The sequence below is a fragment of the Rhinolophus sinicus genome, linkage group LG05 (assembly GCF_036562045.2).
Source record: "Rhinolophus sinicus isolate RSC01 linkage group LG05, ASM3656204v1, whole genome shotgun sequence".
NCBI lineage: Eukaryota > Metazoa > Chordata > Mammalia > Chiroptera > Rhinolophidae > Rhinolophus > Rhinolophus sinicus.
This window is the reverse complement of record NC_133755.1, coordinates 161,556,032-161,580,366: the sequence shown is the minus strand read 5'-3', so window position 1 is coordinate 161,580,366 and position 24,335 is coordinate 161,556,032. Positions and strand designations below refer to the sequence as shown.

Below are 24,335 nucleotides of genomic sequence, written 5' to 3'. Positions count from 1 at the left end.
CCCCAGGGGCTTATCTGAAATGCGGAGGCGGTTACCCAAGTCAGACCAGGAATCTGAGGTCACGCCGATTACCATGTGCCTGAAGATGATACTAGCCCACTGCCAAGACAGCCGTCTAAATTTCTAATTCAAAATTTATAAATAAACCAAACAATGACATCAGAATTAAAGTAGTTCTCCCACCTCCTTTTTGTTATGCCATTGTTTTCCTTTTTCCATGATTCCTATAAGAAACCTGACACTGATTAAGTTAGCATAAGAAGGGAAAAAAAGCACATGAATCATAGGCCACACTGGAAATAAACCAAGAAATAAGAAAAACCAATTCTCTGCCCAAAAGAACAACAATGGTGAAAAACTGCACTAGCAAAAGGTCTACATACTGAGAGTTTAATTTTTTTTTTAAGGAATCAAGATGGAGTCTGATCCGATCTACCAGCTGCTTCCCTTTTCTAAGACACTGACCCAGGAGACAGCCACTGAAGCTTGGGTGTTATTTCTCTCTGCTGTGTCATATGATGTTCCTCCCCCCACCCCCCCCCTTGTGTGTGTGTGTGTGTGTGTGTGTGTGTGTGTGTATTTGGTTTCTCTGTCCCCTTGTAAGAACACAGCCGCCTGCCTGTCTACTGCTGTTGCTGCTGTTCTGACTAACTTTTTGCTGCCCCTTGCCTCTCCTTTCTTTCTGCTTAGCTCCTTGCCTTCTGGTAAGTTTGACAAACACTCCCCCAAGCCCTGTGAGAAGATGTGGGGTGCGGTTTGTGGTGTTCGAAATTTGCAACTTTAAGATTGCCAGCGAACTGTTGAAGAACTTCGCATTGTTTTATTTATCATTAAAATGTGTTGCTCAGGAAGGGATGTCTGTGTGATAATCCACTGGGACTGCCAGTACAAGTGATAAATTTTCTTTCAGAGGAGAGAAAAGGCAGGCAATAAAATTTATGCAAGATAAAATTTAGAAATAATTTTTGCTGTATAATTAATCTAGAAAGAGATAATTTAAAAGTAACAGAGTTCTTTGACTTTGGTGTGTTTTTTTTTTTTTCCTCTTGCTGATTTATCTTGAGGCTACTTTTAGGAATTGAGTTTTCCTGTGGTTCACAATGACTCAGTTATTCTGTTTTAAAGTAAATGTAGAATATGAGTTTAAAGGCTGTCCATGGGATTAATATAAAAACATCAATGATTATGGCCTCTGAGGAATGAAGAATAAAGCTATTACAAATAAAATGCTTGCATGTAAACTAACCACGCCAAAACTCCTATGGACAGTCAGTTTTTAAATTCATTGCTTTGAAGTTTGGTTTACTTTAGATTTTATTTCATCCTAAGAAGACTTTTTAACACTTTAAAACCCACATATGAATTTATGCCAGCACATATTTACTGTTTTCGATTTGTATTAAAAAGTACTCTCTTCCCTTGATTTTCAAGGATAAAGTGATAAATGCCATGGCTCCTTTTAGAAGAGCTTAAAATAGCTTCTGGCTGGAAGCAGGTGCCATGTGTCTTTCTCCAAGTTCAGAGGAGCATTAGTTATATATAGATGACTGTGCCCAAGAAGTAGGTAGGGGTCAGGATAAAGAAATTCCAGTGATGAAGACATGAAGCTGTTTACTGTATCATTTGATAATAAAGTTGGTGGATTACAATGAGAGGGAAAAAAATACTCCCTTCTAAGTTAATGTGTACTTGGTGAGGACCACAAGTGGGTGGCAGTGTTTCTATGTTGAATTTTCCATTCTTGTTGGTGGCCAAGCATTTGACATCTACTGCCCTGAGAACAGGAGGAGGAAACTGTGCAATGCACAGAGCAGCATGTTTGCGTTTTCGCTTTCATACCTCCACAGCAGCAAAACCTGTGCATTATGAGGAGCCTGTCATATTTTTATTCTGCTAATTAGCACCCTCACCACTAAATATCATTTACAAAGGAAATGTACCATAACTTAAAGGCCTAAGCCAAATCTCTTGCAACCCCAGGAATGGGGATAGCCAGAAATCCTGGAATCCTTGACTCAGCCAATTGCTCACCCCATATTTCCAAAGGACCCATATCACACCTGGGTAATTTCCCTAGTTCATTTCCTCCCTGTGCATTAAACATGGCTATTTCTTTAAAATTGTCAACTTATCCTAGAACTTCTTGACTGAGAAGAAAATGTTGTAATCTGTGTTTTTCCCTGAAAGAATGCCAGTTTTTATACTGGAAAAAAGAAATGTATTACAGAAATTCAAAGAATTATTATTATACGCATCACCATGTTTCCATGCCAGTTTGTATGTTAATTTATACCTTCCCTCATTCTCTGCATTATTCCAGAGAATAAGTTTACCTTAAAAAAAAAAAAAAAAAGTGTTTTCATCATTAATAATTACATGTTGCTCATCTGGGAAAAGGAAAATACCAGAAAAAGCAAGAAAACATTTCCTGTATCCAGCATAATAATTCATTTATATCAATGTACTCATATTAATCAAATCTTCATTTATAGATTAAAATAGAGTTTAGGGACATTATTATGAAGCATTTTAGTAAGTTCAGTGGCTCTTATATTAACTATTTTAACTTTGAAAAAAATAACACCATTTAAAATTTAAATATTTTAAATGCATACATCCATGTACTTCCAGTGATTATAAATCTACATAGAATTATAGAAGAAAACGGTAACACAAATTGGCTATTCTAAGCAAAATGACAGATAGGGCCATAAAAAACAATATCTTGAATTACTCTGCTAATGTCAACAATAGGAGATACTACTGGAATTTAAAGACCAAAACCAAACTATGCTAATAGTATGACTTCATTTGGAAAAATGGCGTCCCACTGTTCCTATCTACCTAATTGCAAGATCAATCGTTTGTAAAAGTACATTCATTCTATGTAAGAAACTGTAATTAGTAGGCGCCCATTTGGAGGTATCCTTACCATTTACACGTAACTAGGTTAACTGCATAAAACCTGACTGTGCTTACCACTAGGTACTGCTCCCAGGATGGAGACTAATCACTCTGCACAGCTCTCGGGAGAACCACCGTCAACACCTCTGGGGGACAGTTCATCATTACTCAGTCAAAATGGGCTGGAGAAGCCACATGATCAGGATTCCTCAACCTCTCTCCAAGCACCACTGAAAGAGGCAGATGTGCAGCCTGCAACAGGAGCTCATGACATCTCTGAAGAGTTGAATCGACAACTGGAAGACATCATTAACACGTATGGGTCTGCTGCTGGCACAGCAGGGAAGGAGAGTCCCAGCAAGGCCAAGGAGCACCCTGAGAACACAGAACCAGCCGATAACGAGGATGGGGATTGTGAGGAGGTCACTGAAGAAACTGAGAGAGAACCGGTAGCTTCCGAAGAGCCACCCACAGCCAAAGAGACTGTCAGCAATAAAGAGCAAAAATTGGAAAAGAAAATCCTAAAAGGATTAGGCAAGTAATTATGTTTTAATATATGACTTTTCTTTGAATTAATCCTAAAAAGGGCATTTCCTCCAACCTTTACTAAAACCCACATCTCATATTTGGATGACTACCAGCTTCCTTCAGGGTTCCCCATATCTTCTCTTGCCGTACGTGTTCCCAGCCCTTTCCCCTCAATAGAGCTAAAGTGAACTTTCAACATGTTACCCACCCACCTCTGTCCTCAATGGCTTCCCCTTGCTCTTAGGGCAAAGACCAGAATTCTATAATAGTTTTTCCAGCCCTAATGGTCTACCCCAAACCTGTCTTTCCAGCTTTATCTCCTATCACTCTACTCTACAACATTCCCTTCCTAGCACCACCATTCTACTACTGTCTAGTAACTAGTCATTCTGATTTTCTCTTTCAGTGTTTTACACCCGCACACTCCATCCTGCACAGGGCCTGTGCCCATCCTATTTTCTCTACCTAAAAATCTCTACCCATACCCCAGTTCAGTCACTTACCTCATCATTTAGCTCACAACTCAATGGCATTTTCTTAGCCCAATCCTAGATGAAGTCTGTTTTTTGTTTCTATTGTACTATGTATCTTATTTGGGTAATGTGTGTCTTCCCCACTAGCTCTTTTATTTCAAGGGCAGGGACTATATATGTATTTTGACATCATCAGATGCCTAGTGTCTAGGACAATGGATGGCATATGCTAGGTGCTCAATAAATATTTGTTGTAAGAATGAATGAATGAGTGAATGAGAAATTATTTAAAGCAAAGCTAATGGAATCTCGATTTAAACAGAACATAAGTGTAGGATGGTTTTGGATATTTAAATTGATTGTCTGTTAGATTACTCAGTAATATGTTCCATTACTACATAAAATGTTTTTCATTTAACAAAACTCTTTAGAAATACATCAATTTTAGAATGCCAACAACTGCAGAAAATATTCTTGCTCTCACGATTTCATTGGCTCAGCAAATATTTATTAATACCTAGATTTATGAGGCACAGTGCTAGGTGCACAAAGATAAATAAGTTGTCATGCCCCTTTAGTCAAGGAGCTTTAGGTATGGAGAGAAAAACAGACATGTAAACTAATTATTTTCTAGGATAGACTAAAACAGGTACAGGAAAATTGTGAAGAGAACATGAGGAATTGGTAACACCAAAAATGGCTGTGAAAGAAGAGTAAGAGAACTAATTTTTTAGCTACCAGGGAAAGTATGTGACTTCACATATGAAAGCCCCTCTTCCTGCCTGTCTTCATGGCTTTCACTGAAACACTCACTACAAACACCACTTCCTATGTGAAACCTTCCCTGACATGCCCAGGTAGAGTTAGCATCATCTTCCTTAGTTCTCCATTAAATTTTCTGCAGCCATCGTGTTGTTTACATAGCTGCCTCCCAAGCTGGATGGAGAATCTATTAAGGGCAGTGATCACACTATTTATTTCTGGAAGTCAATGTGGCAGAGTGAGATTATGGGCACTGGAATCAGAGCTCGGTTCAGACTCCAGTAACCGGTTACCTGTAAACTCAAATGTGTGTCTGTGCTGGCACAGGACATTACTATGCAACTTAAAACCCACTGCTGGCAATGCTTTCAAGGAGGGCTAAGAGACACATTCAAAAAGCATACTTGGGCCACCCAGCAAAAGATAAACCCAGATAATACCAAGTTCCAATGTGCAAGATTGAAATCACTGTAGTGTTTTGGAACTTTGGGAAAGAATAGAAAGTTGCTCTGCGTGACAGAGCTATTGTTCCTTCTCTATCCAAAGCATCTCAAAAAAGTCCCTTTGCAATTAGTCATTGTTAAACTTTCCATAAGACAATACAAAATCACAACTCAGAGGTGAATGACTTCAAGTGTTCCTAACCAGGAAAGTTATTTTGCTTTATTACTTTAAAAACTACTTCTACAGAGGAATGTGTATGTGTTGTATTGAGGGGATGGATATGAAGAAAGTAGGAGAAAAGTTAAAGATGACCAATTTTGGTTTCTATTCTGCCTTCCGTGAGTTATTTAAAAATATGTATTAACTTCATAATTACCAAATAATCAAAAAACATTTGAGAGAAAAAAATTCCATAACTCGAATTCTGCCACTATCTACAAGATACCAAATTTCAATTAAATGGGTTTGATGAGAGCCAGTGTTTGTGAATCAGCACATCCAGGTATGTCCACTCTCATTACATGTGTGTAAGCTGCCTACCCTTCCATTCCACTCCTCTGAACCCCATAAGCGTATTCTTTGAATCACTGTACTGTTTCAGCTACAATATAAGTTAAAACATTTTTAAGCTAATCTAAATATGTGACCACCATTTTAAACATTATTTCAGTTGCCTGCAAGTGATTTTAGCTGGCTTCTTGGCCATTTATCAAGTGGCATTCACTATCATCTAGACCAATGGTTTTCCAACTTAACTGCGCATTAGAATCAAATACAGAATTTGTAAAAATGCTCCTCATGGGCAACAGTGATTCCGAATTGGTAGGTCTGGATTGGGGCCAACGCACCCTGGGTAATTTTGACACAAATAGATTGTGGAAGCAATGGTTGTAGTGTTTCAGAAAAGTGCTTCCTCCACCCTTTGGAGAAAATATAAAGTGCCAGTTTTGGTCTTCTTTTAGAATCTATTTGGACATTTTATAGAATTTTAGTCGTCATTCTTCCTATACCTGAAGATATACCCTTAGATTTTGCTTACATATTTGATAAAAGATGAGTTTTTAATTATTGTATGTTTATCAGATAATATTTGTTTTATTGGGATTTTTGAAACACTGGAATGTTCTCACTTTTCCAACTTTGAGATATTTGAGATTTCAAACCAAGTTAAAGTTTTCCTATTGACAGAATTCTCTGACCTTTAATATATACAATAATGAAAATTTCCAATACTGATGGGCATAGTTGATAATGTTTCCTAAACTTATTAAAGCAAAATACTCTTCTCTCATAGAATACCTCTGAATATTTGGAAAATGTCTCTACAACCCAAGCACTCAGGACCTATTTTTCCTTTAGAGGCTGAGTATCCTCCCACAATCCACACACTGTGCACCAGAGCTTTTGGGGAACATTCTAAAATCTCTTTACTTGGTACACTCACTTTCTCCTTGGCATCTGAACTGAAAGAAACAAAAACAGGTTCACCATTAGAGAGAACATGACACATCCTGTTATCATCTGAAGTCTCTCTCTTACTTTCCCCACCCCATCCTTTAGGCTTAAAAGTGTCTTACTAATCATTTCTCTGTCAACATTATGTGGGCTGCACAAGCATCACAAAGTAATAAGCACAAAACAATGATAACGTACACCTTCGAATATTTAGATTGATAACTGATTGAGTAGGAAATCATAGGTTTGAAGCATAAGCCCAGTAGAGAAACAAAGCTAGCTGATTGACAGGTCCATTCTAAGTTCAGAATCCATCTAGTCAGCCCACTAATTTTATGGACAGGAATATTGAAACCTAGAGAGCTGTAAAGACTGCAAAAAAAAGAAAAAAGAAAAAAGTTACTCAACTAGTCAACTAATTGATGTGATTGTGAAATTAATCATAAAGAAAGCAAGGGGCTGGCTTTAAGTCATTAATATTGCAGAACCAAAGATATATTAAAATAATTGATCTGTTGGTTGAGGAACACCAGTTAATGGGTTTCATCTTTCTAGTTACTAGTGCCCTTCTGAGGGGCAACTTGATCAGGACACTGGTATCCTAAAATGTCATCGGTTATTTACTCACTTTGCCTTACAGTGGTCTTAGATGGTCTGTTTTATCCATTTTAGCTTGATTTCTAGTTTCACTCTGAGAGGGAAATAAACTGATGCTTTAAAACAAATGCTAAATTTGTTTTTTGGAAGAGATGGTAGGAAACTAGAGGAATTCATGAGGAAGAAGAATCAGCAGAGACTGAAAGGTTCATGAGAAGATTCATAGGGAAAATAAAACTTAGGCCAGATCTGGAAAGGAGAGGAGGGTTTAGGTAAGGAGGTAGAAGGAGAGAGAAAAATATGTCTTCAATGAAATGATTAGTGTTGTCTTCTGAACTGCACTGGGAAAGGATTTATTACTGCTCTTTCAGATATGTTTCTTTATTATTATAAGGTTTGCTTTATTTGTTTTCCCTAGAATTGTTTCCTCGTTATTAGACTCTTAAAGTTTTTTCTTAAGGAAGTTTTTTTTTCTTTTTTTAATAGTTATAGCAAAGAAATTGCTAGTAGTTTAAACACGTCATCAACTGACCTAATAAGAATGTGATATACAGATGATGTATTATAGAATTGTACACTTGAAACCTATGTAATTTTACTAACCATTGGCACCCCAATAAATTTAATTAAAAAACAACAGCAACAAAAGTTCAAGTCCATTCTCCAAATGAGTGAGAAGCCAAATTTCCAATTACATATAATAAGTTCACTAAAATACAAGAGAAATAAAATGTGAGCCAAATGGAAAATAATGTGTCTAGAAAATACAGGGAAGGTAGTATTTTTAAAACAGACATAGTCAATAAAACCAAGTAAAACAAATAAAAACCATGACTATGAGAGGTTGACAGTGAGGGTAAGATAATCTTTATAACTTTTGAGTGGACCAAAATATTGAATGAAAACAAATATGCCTTCCAAACAATGTTGTTTTTGTTGCTGTTGTTTAAATCAAGCTAAAAATAATAAAGCTATTTCAGTCATTGAATCGTCAAATCCAAAGAGGTGACAGCTCACCATGGATGCCTCTATGTGGAGGGATCTGGGGAGACACGGGTCACCTACCAATTTTATAGACAAGGGACATTGAGGCCCAGAGAGTTTTAAAGTCTGTAAAAAAGGTTACTCAACTATAGTAGATGCCAGAGTCAGTTCTAGAACCCAGGTCTCCCAACCTTAGCCCAGTGTGAATTTAACTACAGAGGGTTCCCCCAAAAATGTATACACATTTTAAGAGATAAAAACTGTATATACCAATAACAGAAGATGAATACAAGTCACCTTTGACTTCTGCAATTACAAGAGGTGCTCAAAGTGGTTACCATCAGCATCCAGACACTTCTGATTATGGCGAACTACTGATTGAGCAACGTTGACCAAAGTGTCCACTTGTATACATTTTTTGGGCACCCGCGATATACTATCCTTCCTATCTACATACTTGGAAGCTTACACTATTCTTTCTATCTGCATACATACATACATTTCCCTTAAAAGATATCTATAGATGTTCAGGAATTATTTGTATTACCCTCGTTATCTTTAAATTATGTTAGAGAGAAAACAAAATTAACACTGAAACATGATTCTGGGTCTAACATTTGAAAAGGACATTCACAGTCTTTTCCTGCTTTAAGCTTCTGCCACCACACTTGGAAATTGGGAAGGGAGGAGAGTGGTGCACATGTGTATCCAAGACCACATTTTAGCCCCAAAGTTCTAAAAGACAATTTTGGAAGAGAAAAAGTATAGTTTTGAACACTCATTAAATCTACGTAATTTGTCACTGAACTTCATATAAACAGTCATCACTATGCTAAAAGTTTAAGAAAAATCGCAGTCTACATTTTTATAAGCTGACTTCATCAAGGATCTTAGTTTCTTTGATGTGAAAATAATTCCTTCATATTCCAACACTCCCTTCAGTCTACGACGGTGCCAGTGGCCACAGCCATGTGAGACACGGTTGTTCTTGATGCACTGCAGTTCTACTTTCATATAGACTTAACCACCAATCTCAGCATGCTGCGGGATGGTGGCCATATGTCACCTCTAATGGGGACTTCAGGTCTGCCGCTGGTTTTTTTCATTACTAATCTCACAATCATGTTGCTTTACAATGACACACTGGGAGAAGGCAGACCAACCCCTCCCAATAAATTGTCCCTGAAAAAGGTTGATATTTCCTCTTCTGTCTGATACTGTCACCAGATGACCCCATTTCCATGGAACTGTAATCACAGCTTTTCTAGAACAAATCTCTGTCTATTCCTCTCCTCCATGATAAACCCACACACCACTCCAGTCCACCAACACCAATGGAATTTTAAAAACTAAGCTCTCTGATGTCATAAATTTATGAATTCTGCACATACCTGGTTTTGATTTCTTGGATTTTTTTGTTGAAGGAAAGACTAATGCTTCTGACTGTTAATCTTCTATACAAAATAACAGCATGTGAGAAGAGACCTCAATGAATGTGACAATCAAAAACAAACAAATAAACAAAAAAAACCTTCTCACAGTTAAATAAAACAAAAAAGGAGATAAGATACTTAATGATACAAAATCTGAAAAAGAGGGCCATTGGACTCACTTGAGCATCTCTGTTTCCCCAAATGAGACACGTAATGGTTTTACATGTTGGTATTCACACTGCGAGGTACCCTAGCATACACTAAATGACACTGGTGACAGTAAGACCTATCTTTTCTCTAAATCACACAGTATTCATTTGATTGACAGTCTTGTGCGCTGGTTTGCTTTGTTTTGTCCCATTATGACCAATATTTACTGAGCACTTGCCCTGAGCCAAACACTGTGCTGGGTCCTGGACCAAATCTGATCAACAGTACAGTCTCTTGCTTTTAACAGATGACCCTAACTCAGGACAGCAGACTTCATGTGGGCCCCCTCCACACAGATTGAAGACAAGGATGAAGAGATTGCCTGACCTGTACAATACAAATCATCCCAGCTGCTAGACAAATAAGTCAGAGTCTAGTCCTGGTGGGGATGGGGCAGCAGTGGTTTTCAGTTTAAAGGCAGGATGTTATGCCACAGGCCACAACTGGAGAGCTGGTGGGGCACCACGCATACCCACCTTCTCCCCGGTCTTAGGCCATGTCACTAATATGAACTGACTCACTGGGCAAAGATAGACAAAACCAGCTGTTAGGAATGAGGTCATTTCTTTCCCCCCCAAAAAAAGTTTCCTTTTATTTCTCTAGGTTTCCTTGGCATCAGAATTCCACATGGGAGTAGAGCGATTTAGAGCAAGCAGACAAACCTTGGATTCAAGCCTTGGCTCTGCTAGTATTAATCATGTAACTTTGGACTCTCTGGGCCTTGGATTCTTATCTTTAAAATTAACCAGTTGTCTGTGTACTCTTTGAAGTTCCTTCTAGACCTGAAATTCTTTGATGCCATTGGAGTTACCAGATTTAGCAAATAAAACACAGGATGCCCAGGGAAATTTGAATTTCGGATAAACAATACAATACGTAATTTTTTTTTAGAACTATGTCCCATGTTCTATATTTTATCTGGCAACCTTAATTCCATGATTTATCTGCCTGTCCAGGATGAAAGCAAAAGTTCCAGCAAAGGGGAAATGCCTTTTCTTGGGGGAGAGGTTGTCAAAATTGCTAATCTTCTTAAGCAGATTTATATCAGGATATGGGCTCTACTGTATGGCATGACTGCCCTACTCAGATTAGACAGAGTGATTCTCACCCTTTCACCTCGATAGGACTTTTGAGAAGATATGCTCAGTGGTAGAGGTAGGGCTCGGGGTCCCTCTCTTCCCTCCCAATGGCTATTTAATGACAAGATTCCCACGCACCACAGAAAGGCAGGCTGGGCAATTGCAGCAGAATTAGACAAAAGAAGAACAATGAGGAAAGAGAGGAAAAAGAATCCGAGGCTTACTGTCAAATAATCATGAACAGATGAGATTTAAAATATAGCATAAACTCCAACCGGGAACAGAAAATGAAACTGCCAACAGAGATTAAGGTCTGTGAGGGAGAAGGAAACGCACAGGCAAGTGAAACCTGGACCCAGAGAGAGACAGCCCGGCCTGTGCACAAGGCCCTCCAGGTCTTGCGTCCATTTTCTCTGTATATTGATTTCATTCTCTGCTTGATAAGAAATACGATTAGACTTATTCCCACCCAAACCCCATGGAATGGGTTCATGCACAGGAACAAGAGAATGGGGTCCCCCCAAAAAAGAGAGGGAAAGAGGTACTAAAAGAACAACAAAAAATGACAGACTAAACAGTCAAGTTTCTGTGCTTTAGGCAGGACTTCTAGCAACTCCATGTATCATGCTGGCCGTTTCACGGTAGTCAGGAATGGTGACTGCTTCTTCTTCGTCGCCTTCGTCTCCGTCTCCATGTCCTTCTCTGTCTCATTATTACTACTATTATTATTATTGTCATCACCAATTGGGGAAATGGGTAATTTATTCTTTCATGAAGTCGGTGTTTTTGATACTTTTGATATTTTCAAAATTCTTTTGAATGTTTAGAATATGGGCTGGGGGGTAGTAATGAGAATGAATTCTTGGGATGAAAATTTGGGGACTACTGTTATAGCAGACATTTACTGAGATTCTACCATCAACCTAATACTATACCACACGGTTTCACAAAGTTCTCAACTAATTCTCAGTTACTCTGTAAGGTCGGTGCTACCCCTTCTTACAGGAAATGAAATGCGTATCTGAGGCTCAGAGAGGTTAAGTGGCTTGGTCAAGGGTGGATACTACCTAGTGAGTGGACAACCTGAGATTCTAGCTCGTATCATCTGACTTTAAGTTCAACACTTACTTTTAAAAATGTCTTTATACTTTTTGTTTTCTTTTAAGGCAAAGAAGCCAACCTACTAATGCAAAATCTGAACAAGTTGCAAACTCCTGAAGAAAAGCTTGATTTTTTATTCAAGAAGTATGCTGAATTGGTAAGATTTTTGATTAACTGTTTTTCTTAGATCCAGGCTCCGGTTATAGCTGAGGGAAAGGAGGCTGCTAGTTTTCCAGGCACATCATTATAGACCATAACCAGTTACCTCAGATAAGACAAAGCTAGAATTCAAAAAAAAATTTTAAAGGAAAAAGAAACAGAAAAACTGAGGAGAAATAACAGCAGAAGGGGGAAAAGAGGATACAGTTGGAGTCTACTCCACCTTCAAGTATGTGTATAATTTGGGGGATGGAAGAGAGAATTACAGATAATTGAAAATTGTGAATATTTTAAAGTTCTTTTTGGCTTTGCAATAAAACATAAGTACACTCAACATAAAGGCAAACTTTCATTCAGTCTGTGCCACATTTCTTTGAGGGGGTTCTCCTAAAAAAGGCAGAAGTTTGAGTTAATCCCATCCCCTCAGTTTGTGACACATTCTCATTTGGTCTTGACTTTAGTCATTCATTCATTCATTCATTCATTCATTCCCTTTGATCTACATTCCCTCCCCTACAATGGCAAAGCATTTGATGTGGACTGTTTTGTGCCCAGTTCTAGGTCTTTCACATGCAGCCTCCCTCTCAGTAAGTTAGGGATACTGGGAGGAAGAGAAGCCACTCCCTGACATCAGAGAATCCATGATGTGTGTTCTGTACTCACCAGTACTCCTACAATGGGCCAGTTGGGGAAAAAGGGAGTGTTCAGTGAAGCCAATACATCTGGTATCAGTAAACCCCCACAAACACTTGCTGAAGGAGCGACATCCCAGGGGTGTGTACCACCACAGGGTGTGTGAGGCCCACCGCTGAGAAGCGGCAGCCTCTCAAGTGAAGCAAGGTTGGTGCAAAAAGTAGTTGTGGTTTAAAAGACTAAAAATAATTGCAAAAATCACAATTACTTTCTCCCTCATATCTGCTTCTTTTCTTAAAAATTTTTTTTCAGTTACTTATTTCATTTGGAAAAAACAGTGACAGGAAAATGAAACTTACATCCACACACACAGTAAATCAATTCCTCCAACGCAGGAGGTGGACCTGCTCCTGAAAGCAGATTTGCCATGCAGCCAAAGAAGCTTAAGAGTCAGGGCTTCTCACTTGCATGGGCCCCTCTGAGGCCCTGGAAGTAATTCTCTTTTCTGAATTTTGCTTTTTGGTTTTTGTTTTTAAAAAGAGGCCATCCGAAACCAAATACGCTTCAGAGCCACAAACCTCTCGGGTCCCTAGTTACATCTTATCCCTATGGATGGAGTAGAGTTTAATGAGTGACTATTTTTGCTTTTTCCAACCTCCCCCCCCACACACACACTCTAACTTTAGTCCTATAATCTCTGTTTGGTCTTTCTTTTATCTTGGCACTTCCTAATATGTTGAATTATTATGCAATAGACCCAGAGACATTCCGAAACCCTGAAGGACTTGCTGAATGCTTAACTCTGCCAGCCAACAATACTTTTTAATTCTTTTTTAATCACATAAACTACATCATGATGATATAAGAAAAATGCTGAATAGACAATACAAAAATGTTTCTAATCCTGTAATCTAGAAAAATATTTCTAATCTCACATAAGACCCGGTATTATATTATATTATATTATATTATATTATATTATATTTATTATGTTTATTATATTATATTATATACAACCCGGTCTTACATTATGGTAAAATAAGACCAGGTTTTATATTAATTTTTGCTCCAAAAGAGCTGATTGTCTGGCTAGGTCTTATTTTCGGGGCAACACGATAATAGCCTACTGTTGACCAGAACCTTACCAATAACTTAGTTGATTAACACTTATTTTGTATGTTATATGTATTATGTACTGTAGTCTTACAATAATGTAAGCTAGAGAAAAGAAAATTTTATTAAGAAAATTGTAAAGAAATACATTTATAGTATTTATTGAAAAACAACAACCTGCGTATAAGTGGACCCATGCAGTTCAAAACTGTGTTGTTCAAAGATCGGCTATAATTTGGTGTCTGGTTTTTTGGCTCATATGACAGACATTTTCTCCATGTAGTTTATAGACTTCGTAATTATATTTTGTAAAAGCTATGTCATTTTCCATTAAGTGGCCATATCTACTGATTCTCTAATTTGGGGACAGTTAGATTACTTCCACTGTTTCGTTTTACCAGATATGGCTTCAGTGAACATCATTATGCATTAGATTTGTTCTTTCCCTTTCTTATGAGCTTAGGAAAAAGTTCCAGAATTGGGATTAAACAGTATGAAAGTTTGTTTTTGTTTTTTTAATGACCATACTGCTTTCCGAAAGAATGGTAAAAACTTATAAAGCAAGGATCAGTATATCGATTTCATTGTAACTTATTTAACATTAGCTATTAGCCATCTATGAACAATTTCAATGCCACATATAATAAGTTAGGTGTCAAAAACAATCTTTTTTTAAAAAAATAAGACACTCTCATCTGTTCATCCTCTTTCTAGTATTTTCCATGTGATCTTCCTTTTGCGCCTTCAATTTGCCTACTCATCCCAACGCTATTCATGTTTAGTTTCTAGTGCACGTTCTGCACTTGGCTGGACTGGGCAGCAGTCTAGCATAACACAGGAGTCCATGTACAGTGCTGCAGCCCCAGAGCAGTACATTGGAGAAGAATTACTTCTCCGGTCTGCCCAAGAGTTTTTTCAGAAGCCGGGACTATTCCTCGGTCTCAGGGAACTCCCTCCACCTATTCACTCTCCTAGCCAAGCAGTCACCCCCACAGAAGTTATTTTTCCAGAGATCCTACTACATTCAAGTTACTATATTTTGACATTTGTATCTTGTCTTATAATATACTTTAAAAGATAATTCTAGAAAAAATAAATAGGAGATGATTGGCCAAAAAACTGTTACATTTCCTTTTCAGAAAGGAAAAATTATGAGGACTTTCAATCTTTTACTTGGAGACTAAAACCTATTTCCCTGCTCACTGATTTGGATATTACTATAGAAAGTGTCTGAAACATAAGTGTTAAATAGAATAAATAATCATATTCAAAGCTGTGCATCAAACTGCCACTCTAGATCACTCATCCTTAGAGATTCTTGATCCTGTAATATTACTGTACTATTCATTAATAATCTACTGTACTGTCCATTAATAAACAAGGATAAGCTCATTAATAAATAAGGACAGCCCATGACTAAATTAAGAAATGATCTAGGAGGAATATTTTTTGCAGATTTCCTCAATTTTAATGTAGTTACATCAACATCACTAATACTACTTTTATTTATTACTTGGCATTAATTTTACTTGTTTAACTTAATAAAAAGAGAAAGAACAAAAGAAACTGCAGACATAAATCTTACTATATGGCTGTTACAATTGTACAGAAGAACTGTGTCAAGTTATTATTAAATCACAAAGCCAGCATTTGACTGAAGTTGACTCAGTTGCAATATGTTTGTTTTCATTCATTAAGAAACCCCATATGCATTCACATAAGTCTGAAGTATTTAAACAAAATTAGCCACATTCTAAAATAAAAAACTGTCAGAGAGTTAAGCATTTTTATTTAGAACAAAGCAAGACAGACCTAGCTAAATCTCAGATGTGTACGATCTTGCAGTAAAACTGTAACATTAAATACTCAATGAGTAAGCACAGATGATCTCTTCCAACTTGTGAAACTCATGTAGGGTATCCTCCTGATGCTCAGATGAATCACACAGGGCAGTGTTCCCCCAAAAGGGACAGCTTTGCCCACAATGGGACAACAGGCAGTGTCTGTCTGGAGATATTGTGGATATCACAATTGAGGTGGGGGGCGCTACCCGCACCTAGTGGGTAGAGGTCAGGGAAACTGCCAAACAGCCTACAATGCACAGGGCAGTCCCCACAACAAAAATTACCTGGCCCAAAATGTCAATAGTGCTAAGGTTGAGAAACCCTGACATATGTTTTAATCTTCAATAAGTAAAGTCTAAACTATAATGGCAATAACACAATATATGAATTTCAATAAAGGACAATAGGTCATTTAAAGTCCAAAAAAAAGCAGGAGAAGTTTCACCCCTATCTAATAACTATGGTGCAAAATGAAAGGACCTCATCTATCCTATGAACAGAAGGTTAGCATGAGAAATATATAATACAATATCACTGATTTTCCAACTGAACCTCAAGAAGGATATCAATTCTAATCAATATTTATAGTAATATGAGCCTAGTTTTCCTGACGCTAATTCTCTAAGTAAAAATTGCCCATAAGTGTGAAGATAGAATATCATGTATGAATATTATGAATATCCCCGGCTTGATCAGGCAAGGTTTTATAACAGACATTACAGTGTGGCAGGAGGGAGGGAGGAAAGGAGTAAAATGACTTCTGAACTGAAAGAAAGTGATAGTTCTGTTCATCTAGTTCAGAGAAAACAAATGCTTTTTTAAGATGGAGAAACTGAGACATGCATCAGGGTACCATTATGCCAGGCGCCAGAACCACCTGGAGTCCTGAAGCACCCAGGGGCTCCCCAGGGCTTCTCCTCTTGATCAGCCAACAAGGTCATTATTAGGATGAGCACCTGGTTTGCTTCAGCGCACTTCAGGCACTCAGGGAACTGAGTCCAGCAGAGGAAATGGACCAAAGCCTGCTACTTGTGTGTGGCCACACTGATGTCAGTCTGAGATCTACACTTCTAGAGTATGTTAGTCTCTGATGGCTTCACAAGGTGGATCCCCAAATGCCTCCCATCACAACTAGAAGTCCATAAAAATGTTACCAAAGTTAGCAAATAAAAATACAGAATGCCCAGTTAACTTTGCATGTCAGGTAAACAAACAATAAATCTTTTTTAGTAAAAGTATGTCGCATGCATATTTTCACTAAAAAATTATTCCTTATTTATTTGAAACTCAAATTTAACTGGGTGTCCCACATTTTATCTGGCAACCCTACCCTAGAACTTTAGCATCTGAGACGACAAGTCCAAGGATACACTGGTTTCATTTTCCAGGCCATCCCCGACACTTTAGTTATGGCTACTGGAGGAGTGTGAGAAAAGGCCCCACCTGCACTTAGCAAAAACAATTGTCATGACTTATTTGCCGTAAGCACAGTGGGTATGCGGTGGGCATGTTACAGATGGTAGCCATTCATGCTGTTGACTTGAGCAGTGCCTATTTCTGAAACTTGGGTGACAAATCGTTAATACTTAGTCAAAGGTACTTTGTCTTCTCCTCCTTCCTCACAACCCACAGACTTCGTCTTCTATTTCCCAGAAGGCTGCTTTTCTCTTTCCTACTTTAAAAAATAGCTGCTATAAGCTTATTTTGAGAAAGAATATTGAGAACTAACTGTAAACCATGCAGATGCACTGCTGACCATTGCTCCGATGCAAGCCATTAATTACTATGACTTCTGGCAGTTTACAAATTCTGAGACATGCCTTTCTAATATTGACCGGCATCACTGGGGAGACTAGCTAACACTATTTCCGGACCACAAAAAAGAAGATCAAATTAAAAAGAAATCAATAATAATAGTGATGGTAAAGAAAAACCTGTAACTGCTATGCTCTAAAAGCGTATCTACAGTACTAGAAAGGTAATATTGGTGAGGTTCATTTGATTCCAGAGGAAAAGTGATAATAGAAAAAAAAAAAAAAAAAGAATTGTTGTTCCTTACCACAGAGTGATTTTTAGGTATTTCCTCTTTTACTCTTTTTTTATCAACTCAAAAGAGATTCCTGCCATTTTCTTTTATGTTTGCATGGCCATGTCTAGCTGGATGAACATCGCACTGAGCAAAAGACTTTAAAGCTTCTACAAAAGAAACAGGTACAAATCCAAAAAGAAAAGGACCAGTTACAAAGCGAACACAGCAGAGCTGTCCTCGCTCGAAGTAAACTGGAGAGTCTGTGCCGGGAGCTGCAAAGACATAACAAGACCCTGAAGGTACGTGTCACCAAGGCCTGTATAACACACACTTCCTTGCTTGCGGCACAAGCACAGACGTTTGCTCATGAAAGAGCATGAGTTTTAGAATGAGAGAGACTTGGGTTCAAGTATTAACCCTGGCACTTGCTCACGTGTGAGCTTCAATAAATTATGTTACCTCTCCAAGCCTGTTTCCTCATCCATAAAATAGGGCTTATATCAACTTCACTGTGTGGTTGGGGGGGAAATTAAATGAGGGCACATTTGTAAAGTGCCCACAGAGTGCTGACATAGAGCAGGCCCTTAGCAAAATGTGTGCCATTCCCCGTACCTTTTTCTTACGTTCAGGTTGTTCTGCTTTGTTTTTTGAGGTAGGTCTTAGTTCTACTCTTTAAAACACAAACTTGTAAAAATGCAACATTTTTTGTATGAGAATGAAATCTACATGACATGAAATAAATTGACACAAAGCTAATTGACACAGTGAAGCAAAATTGAGAGCCGAAATGCCAGTAGTCATCTGAAAAAAGAAGCTACTTGAAAAAACACTGAAGCTCTTCAGACTTGATTATTCAATCTAAGAATAATAGACTGATCACTTCGTTCAGTCTGCATGGGTTTCATTAATTAGAGCATAAGCCTCTAGCAGTGTGGTTAATTTGATTACACACGCAGACACTAGCTCCATTCAATAAATTAAGATGCAGGGCTCTCCAAGATAATACTGCATGCGTCCACAATCCCCTTTCGAGGCTGAAGATCCAAAAGCTTTTGATGAACAAGAATTAGACACCGATATTCCTATGAGAGAGTTATTATTACATGTGTGTAAGAGGAGATACTTAAAAAAAAAAAAGAGCGATTAAGATCGTTGCTGAGTTCGTACAATGAAGTTAGGGGGAAAAATAGAAGAGGATAATGGTTACTCATATTCTAACATTGTTTTTTGGTATCTGGGAAATGGAAGGCCAGTGTGATGAACTCTAACTCTCAAATTATGAGTTGTATATGGAGATGGGCTTTTGGTATCTCTTCGATCATTGCTCTAGGGACAATTGAACCCCGGATTAGATGGGGGACTGGGAATGGGAGCATCGTCTTCAACTCAAGATACATGTTCAATTAATAGTGCTCTGTGTTAACATAAATCTCCTGGCTTTCAACAGTGTTGTATAGTAAGGAAGTATATCAAATCAGATATAGTGGGAAGATTTATCAACAAGGAGTTTTAAAGAGTGAATGATGTGGCTTGTTCTGTTTGGGTAGCCTTCAAACACAGAATGATGGACGTGGCCAGAGATCCTATAGCTATACTCACATACCCTCAATAATGGCTCCAGGTACAGACAATGAAATTAAGTATCATTATTATTCCAGGACATGTTCTAAGTACTTTACATATATTATTCTATTTAATCTTTGCAACAATGCTATGAAGGTTAATATCTCCATTTTATTGAAGACACTGAGACTCATCAATCCAAATCAGTTGTCCAAGGTCACACATATTTTAAGTGTCAAAATCAAGATTCAAATTCAAAATATTTCCTAATTTCCCTTCTGATTTTTTTTTTTCCTTTCACCCAGGGATTATTTAGAAGTGTTTGTCTTTATGGCCCATCATATGTGGTCTGTCTTGATGAACATATTAAATGCACTTGGAAAGAAGGTCTGTGCAGATGTTAGGTATAATGTTCCATAAGTAACAAGTAGCTCTAGATCAGTTATATCTTTACTGAATTTTCATCTAGCTGTTCTATCAGTTGCTCAGGGATGGATGTTTAAAAATCTCCTAGTATAATTGTGGAATTGTCTACTTCTTTCAATTACGTCAATTTTTGCTTTATGTATTTTGAAGCATTTATATAATGTATATACATCGTTATGGTTGTTAGGTCTCCTTGATGACTTGACTGTTTTATCACTGTGAAATGTCCTTTAGTAATCATCTTTAGCCTGATGTTTACATTATCTGATATCAATATAGCCACTCCAGTTTTCTTACTCTCATTGCTTGTATGGCATAGCTCTTTCAACCTGAGACTTTTTATTTAAAGTGCATCTGTTATAGACAGTACGTAGTTGGACTTTGCTTCTTTTTGGTCTTATGATATCTGCCATTTAATTAGAGCACTAGTCCATTAACATATAATGTAATTGTTGGAGTGACTGGATATACATCTACCATTTTATTACTTCTTTACTGTTTTTCACCTCTGCTTTCTGTTCTTTCCTGACTTCCTTTGGATTATTTGAATATATTTTAAATTCCCTTTTAATTCATCTCTTGGATTTTTTTATTATACTTCTTTCCATTTTTAGTGGTTGCTCTATGATTACTATATACATTTTTAACTTTTCACAGTCCACCTGGAGTTAATACTGTATCACTCTACATAATATGTAGAAACGATGTAACTAAAGTCAATTTACTGGCACCCATCTTTACACTGTAATTGTTATAAGTATTACATTTACATATATTTACAAAGCCCATGACACTACTATAATTTTTACTTTAAACTTTATATATATATATATATATACACACACATATATGAAAAAACTGTATTAATTGACTTCTGCAGTTACAAGAGGTGCTCAAAGTAGTTACCATCAACATATCAATGTCCAGACACTTCTGATTATGGCAAACTACTGCTTGAGCATAGACAACATCTCTTAAAATAAATATGTATACATTTATACATTTTTTGGTACTCCCAGTATATAAATATATTTTTTTAATGTGTATATATATATATATACACACACACACACACACATATACACATATATATGTATATATATATGTGTGTGTGTGTATATATATATGTATATGTATATATATATATACATATATATACATATATATATATCTTTTAAAATTAAAGGCAAAACTATCTCTTTTTACCCAGATATTTATCTATTTATCATTCTGATGCTTTTTGTTCTTTCTGAATCTTTACATTTCTGTCTGGTATCTATTCCCTTCAGGCTGATGAACGTCTTTTAGTATTTCTTATAGTACAGAGCTGCTTGCAGTTAGTGCTCTTATTTGTTTTTTGTTTGTTTGTTTGTTTGTTTATCTTTAAAATTTATTTTGCTTTCATTACTAAAGGCTATATTCATTGGATATAGAATTTTAGGTTGATAAGGGGTTTTTTTTCTTTCTCTCAGCCTTGTATAGAATCTGCATTCTGACCCCCATAGTTTCAATAATGGAAATCAACAGTAATTTGGATTATTATCCCCCTTTATGTGATATGTCATTTACCTCTGGCTACTTCCAGGGTTTTTCTATTGGTCTTTGGTATTTAGAACTTTGACTACCTTATGCCCAGGCGTGCTTTTCTTCATATTTATCCTAGTTTGGATTTGCTGAGCTTCTTTTATCTGTAATTTAGATCGGTGGTGCCAAGAAAATGTATACAAGTGGACACTTTGGTCAACGTTGCTCAAGCAGTAGTTCACCATAATCAGAAGTGTCTGGACACTGACGGTAACAGCTTTGAGCACTTCCTTTAATTGCAGAAGTCAAACATGATTTGTATTCATCTTTCGTTATCAGTATATATTGAGTATTACAATTTTAATATAGTTTTTCCTTTCTTAAAATGTGTATACATTTTTTTGGCACTCTGTATATTTCACCAAATTTGGGGAAGTTTCAGCCATTAGTTCTCCAAACATTTTTTTCTGCCCTATTCTCTCTCTTTGTCTTCTAAGATTCTAATTCTATGTGTGTTAGACCTTTGATATTGTCCCACAGGTCCTTGAGTCACTCTTCGTGTTCTTCACCAATTGTTTTTCTCCTTTATCTTCAGATTAGATCATTTATATTGGTCTACCTTCATATTCACTGACTGTTTCTTCTCTCATGTCTATTCTGCTCTAAGTACACCCAGTGATATTTAAATTTCATATTTTGTAACTTTTCACTTCAGAATTTCCACTTGGTTCTTTCTTTTAGATTATTTTTCTTTCCTGAGATTTTCTATTTTTTCATTCATTGAGACAATATTTTCCTTTATATCAATGAGCATACTCATATGTCTATATGTAAATTAATAATTCATTGATTCATTAAATAAACATGTACAGAACACCAACGGATCACAAGCCAGGCACAGCACCAGTTCTAAGAGGTACATGACGCTTGCAAAGTTTGTTTTCTTAGGTATTTCAGAATATGTCTCTTTATCTTGTTGGCAGTATTAATTTTTACTTTGAATTATGTGCTTGCTAAAGAAAAGAAAATTTTCTCACTACCCAATGATTGCATTTTCTTTATCAATTGACTCAAATTTTGTAAGACTGTGCTAGATTTATTTTTCTCTCATTGAAAAACAACACAATATAAAATGCAAAATGTCATTTTGTGGGCCAAGAATGGGTGCTATGTTGGTTTGACATTTTTTTAACACCATCATAACATCCACCTTCTTTCTGTAGCCAGGTGCCGGTGAAAAACTCAGAGTTGCTGCATAGCATGAGATGGTTCTTTCATTTACTTATTCATTCATGGATGGGATAATCATAAATGCAAATGGCATTCAGATCATGTCTGTAATTTTATGACCAGGAACTTGTTGACTTCTAAGCTAATCAGGAGCTATGAAGAAACAATCACTATCATATGTATATTCAATTGCTCTTAACAAATGGCCATAATCATTTGCAGTGAAATTATGTATAATAAGTGTTAGCACACAATGTTCAGGGAAATAATATCTCTGATAGTTAATTTCTTCAGATTACCAAGTACCAATATCTTCTACAATATCCCTAAGATATTGTCACCCAAGAAATGTTTATACCATGAGTAAATTATGATTCTGGTATCAGGAGTCATGTTAGAGTTAGAAACTCTGTGTAAATATTGTAAAGGAAAGAGGACTCTAAATGATAAATTAAAATATTTCCAGAGCATATATGTTCAGCGTTGGTTTTTATTTTGATCACATTATTCTACTATCATAATAAAGATTTGCACAATTACTTCTGTTTATAGCATTATTCCTCTTTTCAAATCCTGTTATACAATTTGGTCATGGTCAGCAAGCAAATGCAGTATAATTTTACTTGCCAACAATGAAACAAGCTTTCATAGTAACAATTAATCATAACTGAAAGGAATCCTAAAATGTCTGTATCACTTGTCAGCAGTGTATCTTTGGTATGATGTAGCAAGATTAAATCTTTTTATTCTAAAACAATAAGAGAAATAATCACAAAGCAAACAATACTCAATATAGATATGGAGGAAATTTGGATACATTGTTAGTTAGCAATGAAGGGAGAGTTTTGATTTAGGAGAAAAGAGAACAGAAATGATACCAAAGTTAATTTCCAATTCTTGCATGTTAAGGCAAAAGAGGGGAAAATTACATGTTTCATTTTAGATTTAAAGAAGATTTGGAACTTAATATTGCTTTCAGATTCAAAATTTACATTGAACATTTCAATTACCCTACATGACATGTGGAATGATTGGTCTTCAGAAATAAAATATCCAGCATATTTTCTAAGATTTTCTTTTACATTCTTGAATTGCTGTAATTGATCTCTAGCTACTGTGTTTCCCCAAAAATAAGATCTTGCCGGACAATCCACTCTAATGAGTGTTTTGGAGCAAAAATTAAGACCTGGTCTTATTTTACTATAATATACGACCAGGTCTATAATATAATATAATATAATATAATATAATATAATATAATATAATATAATATAATATAATATAATATAATATAATACCGGGTCTTATATTAATTTTTGCTCCAAAAGATACACTAATGCTGACTGTCCAGCTAGGTCTTATTTTGGGGGAAACAGGGTATCTTAGTTTCCTTTTCAAGTTTTTTGATGAAAGATTTTTTCCTACCAAAATAGCTTATGCTGTGATCACTTATATTTACAAAACTTGGATAACACAATTACGTGGCTAATGTGCCATAATTTTTATAGAGGAATGTAGAATCTATTCTTCTTTTTTTGGTACCAAACCAAAGCAATACATGATCTGTCTCATCAATCAGTAAAACCAAGTGCCCTTTCTTCCAGGCCACAGTCAAGAAATCAAAACCGGGCGACTGCATGTTTATTAGAAATCGCTGCAGTTTATTCACTCAGCAGGAGACCCATCATCTTTAAAACAAGCTTATTCATCACCAGCTGTCAAATTCAAGACTCTCACTGCACCTGCTCCGAGTGACTGTGTGTTCACAACTGAAACCTTTGCTCATACATTTATTTTGGGGTTGAGCAAGATTAGCTCTAGAGAACTGAGAAAAAACATCCCAC

The 24,335-nt window shown here is 36.6% G+C and overlaps 1 protein-coding gene across 1 annotated transcript in view; it reads left to right on the top strand.

Annotated features, from left to right (window-relative positions):
* The first annotated feature begins 549 nt into the window (after positions 1-549).
* TXLNB (taxilin beta) overlaps positions 550-24,335 on the top strand; it is a 42,234-nt gene continuing 18,448 nt past the window's right edge. Inside the window, exons 1-4 of the mRNA XM_019732783.2 lie at positions 550-704; positions 2,986-3,438; positions 12,036-12,127; positions 17,877-18,047. Of these exons, the coding sequence (XP_019588342.2) occupies positions 3,000-3,438; positions 12,036-12,127; positions 17,877-18,047 (702 nt within the window). The 5' untranslated portion in view covers positions 550-704; positions 2,986-2,999. The remainder of the gene's footprint in view (positions 705-2,985; positions 3,439-12,035; positions 12,128-17,876; positions 18,048-24,335) is intronic.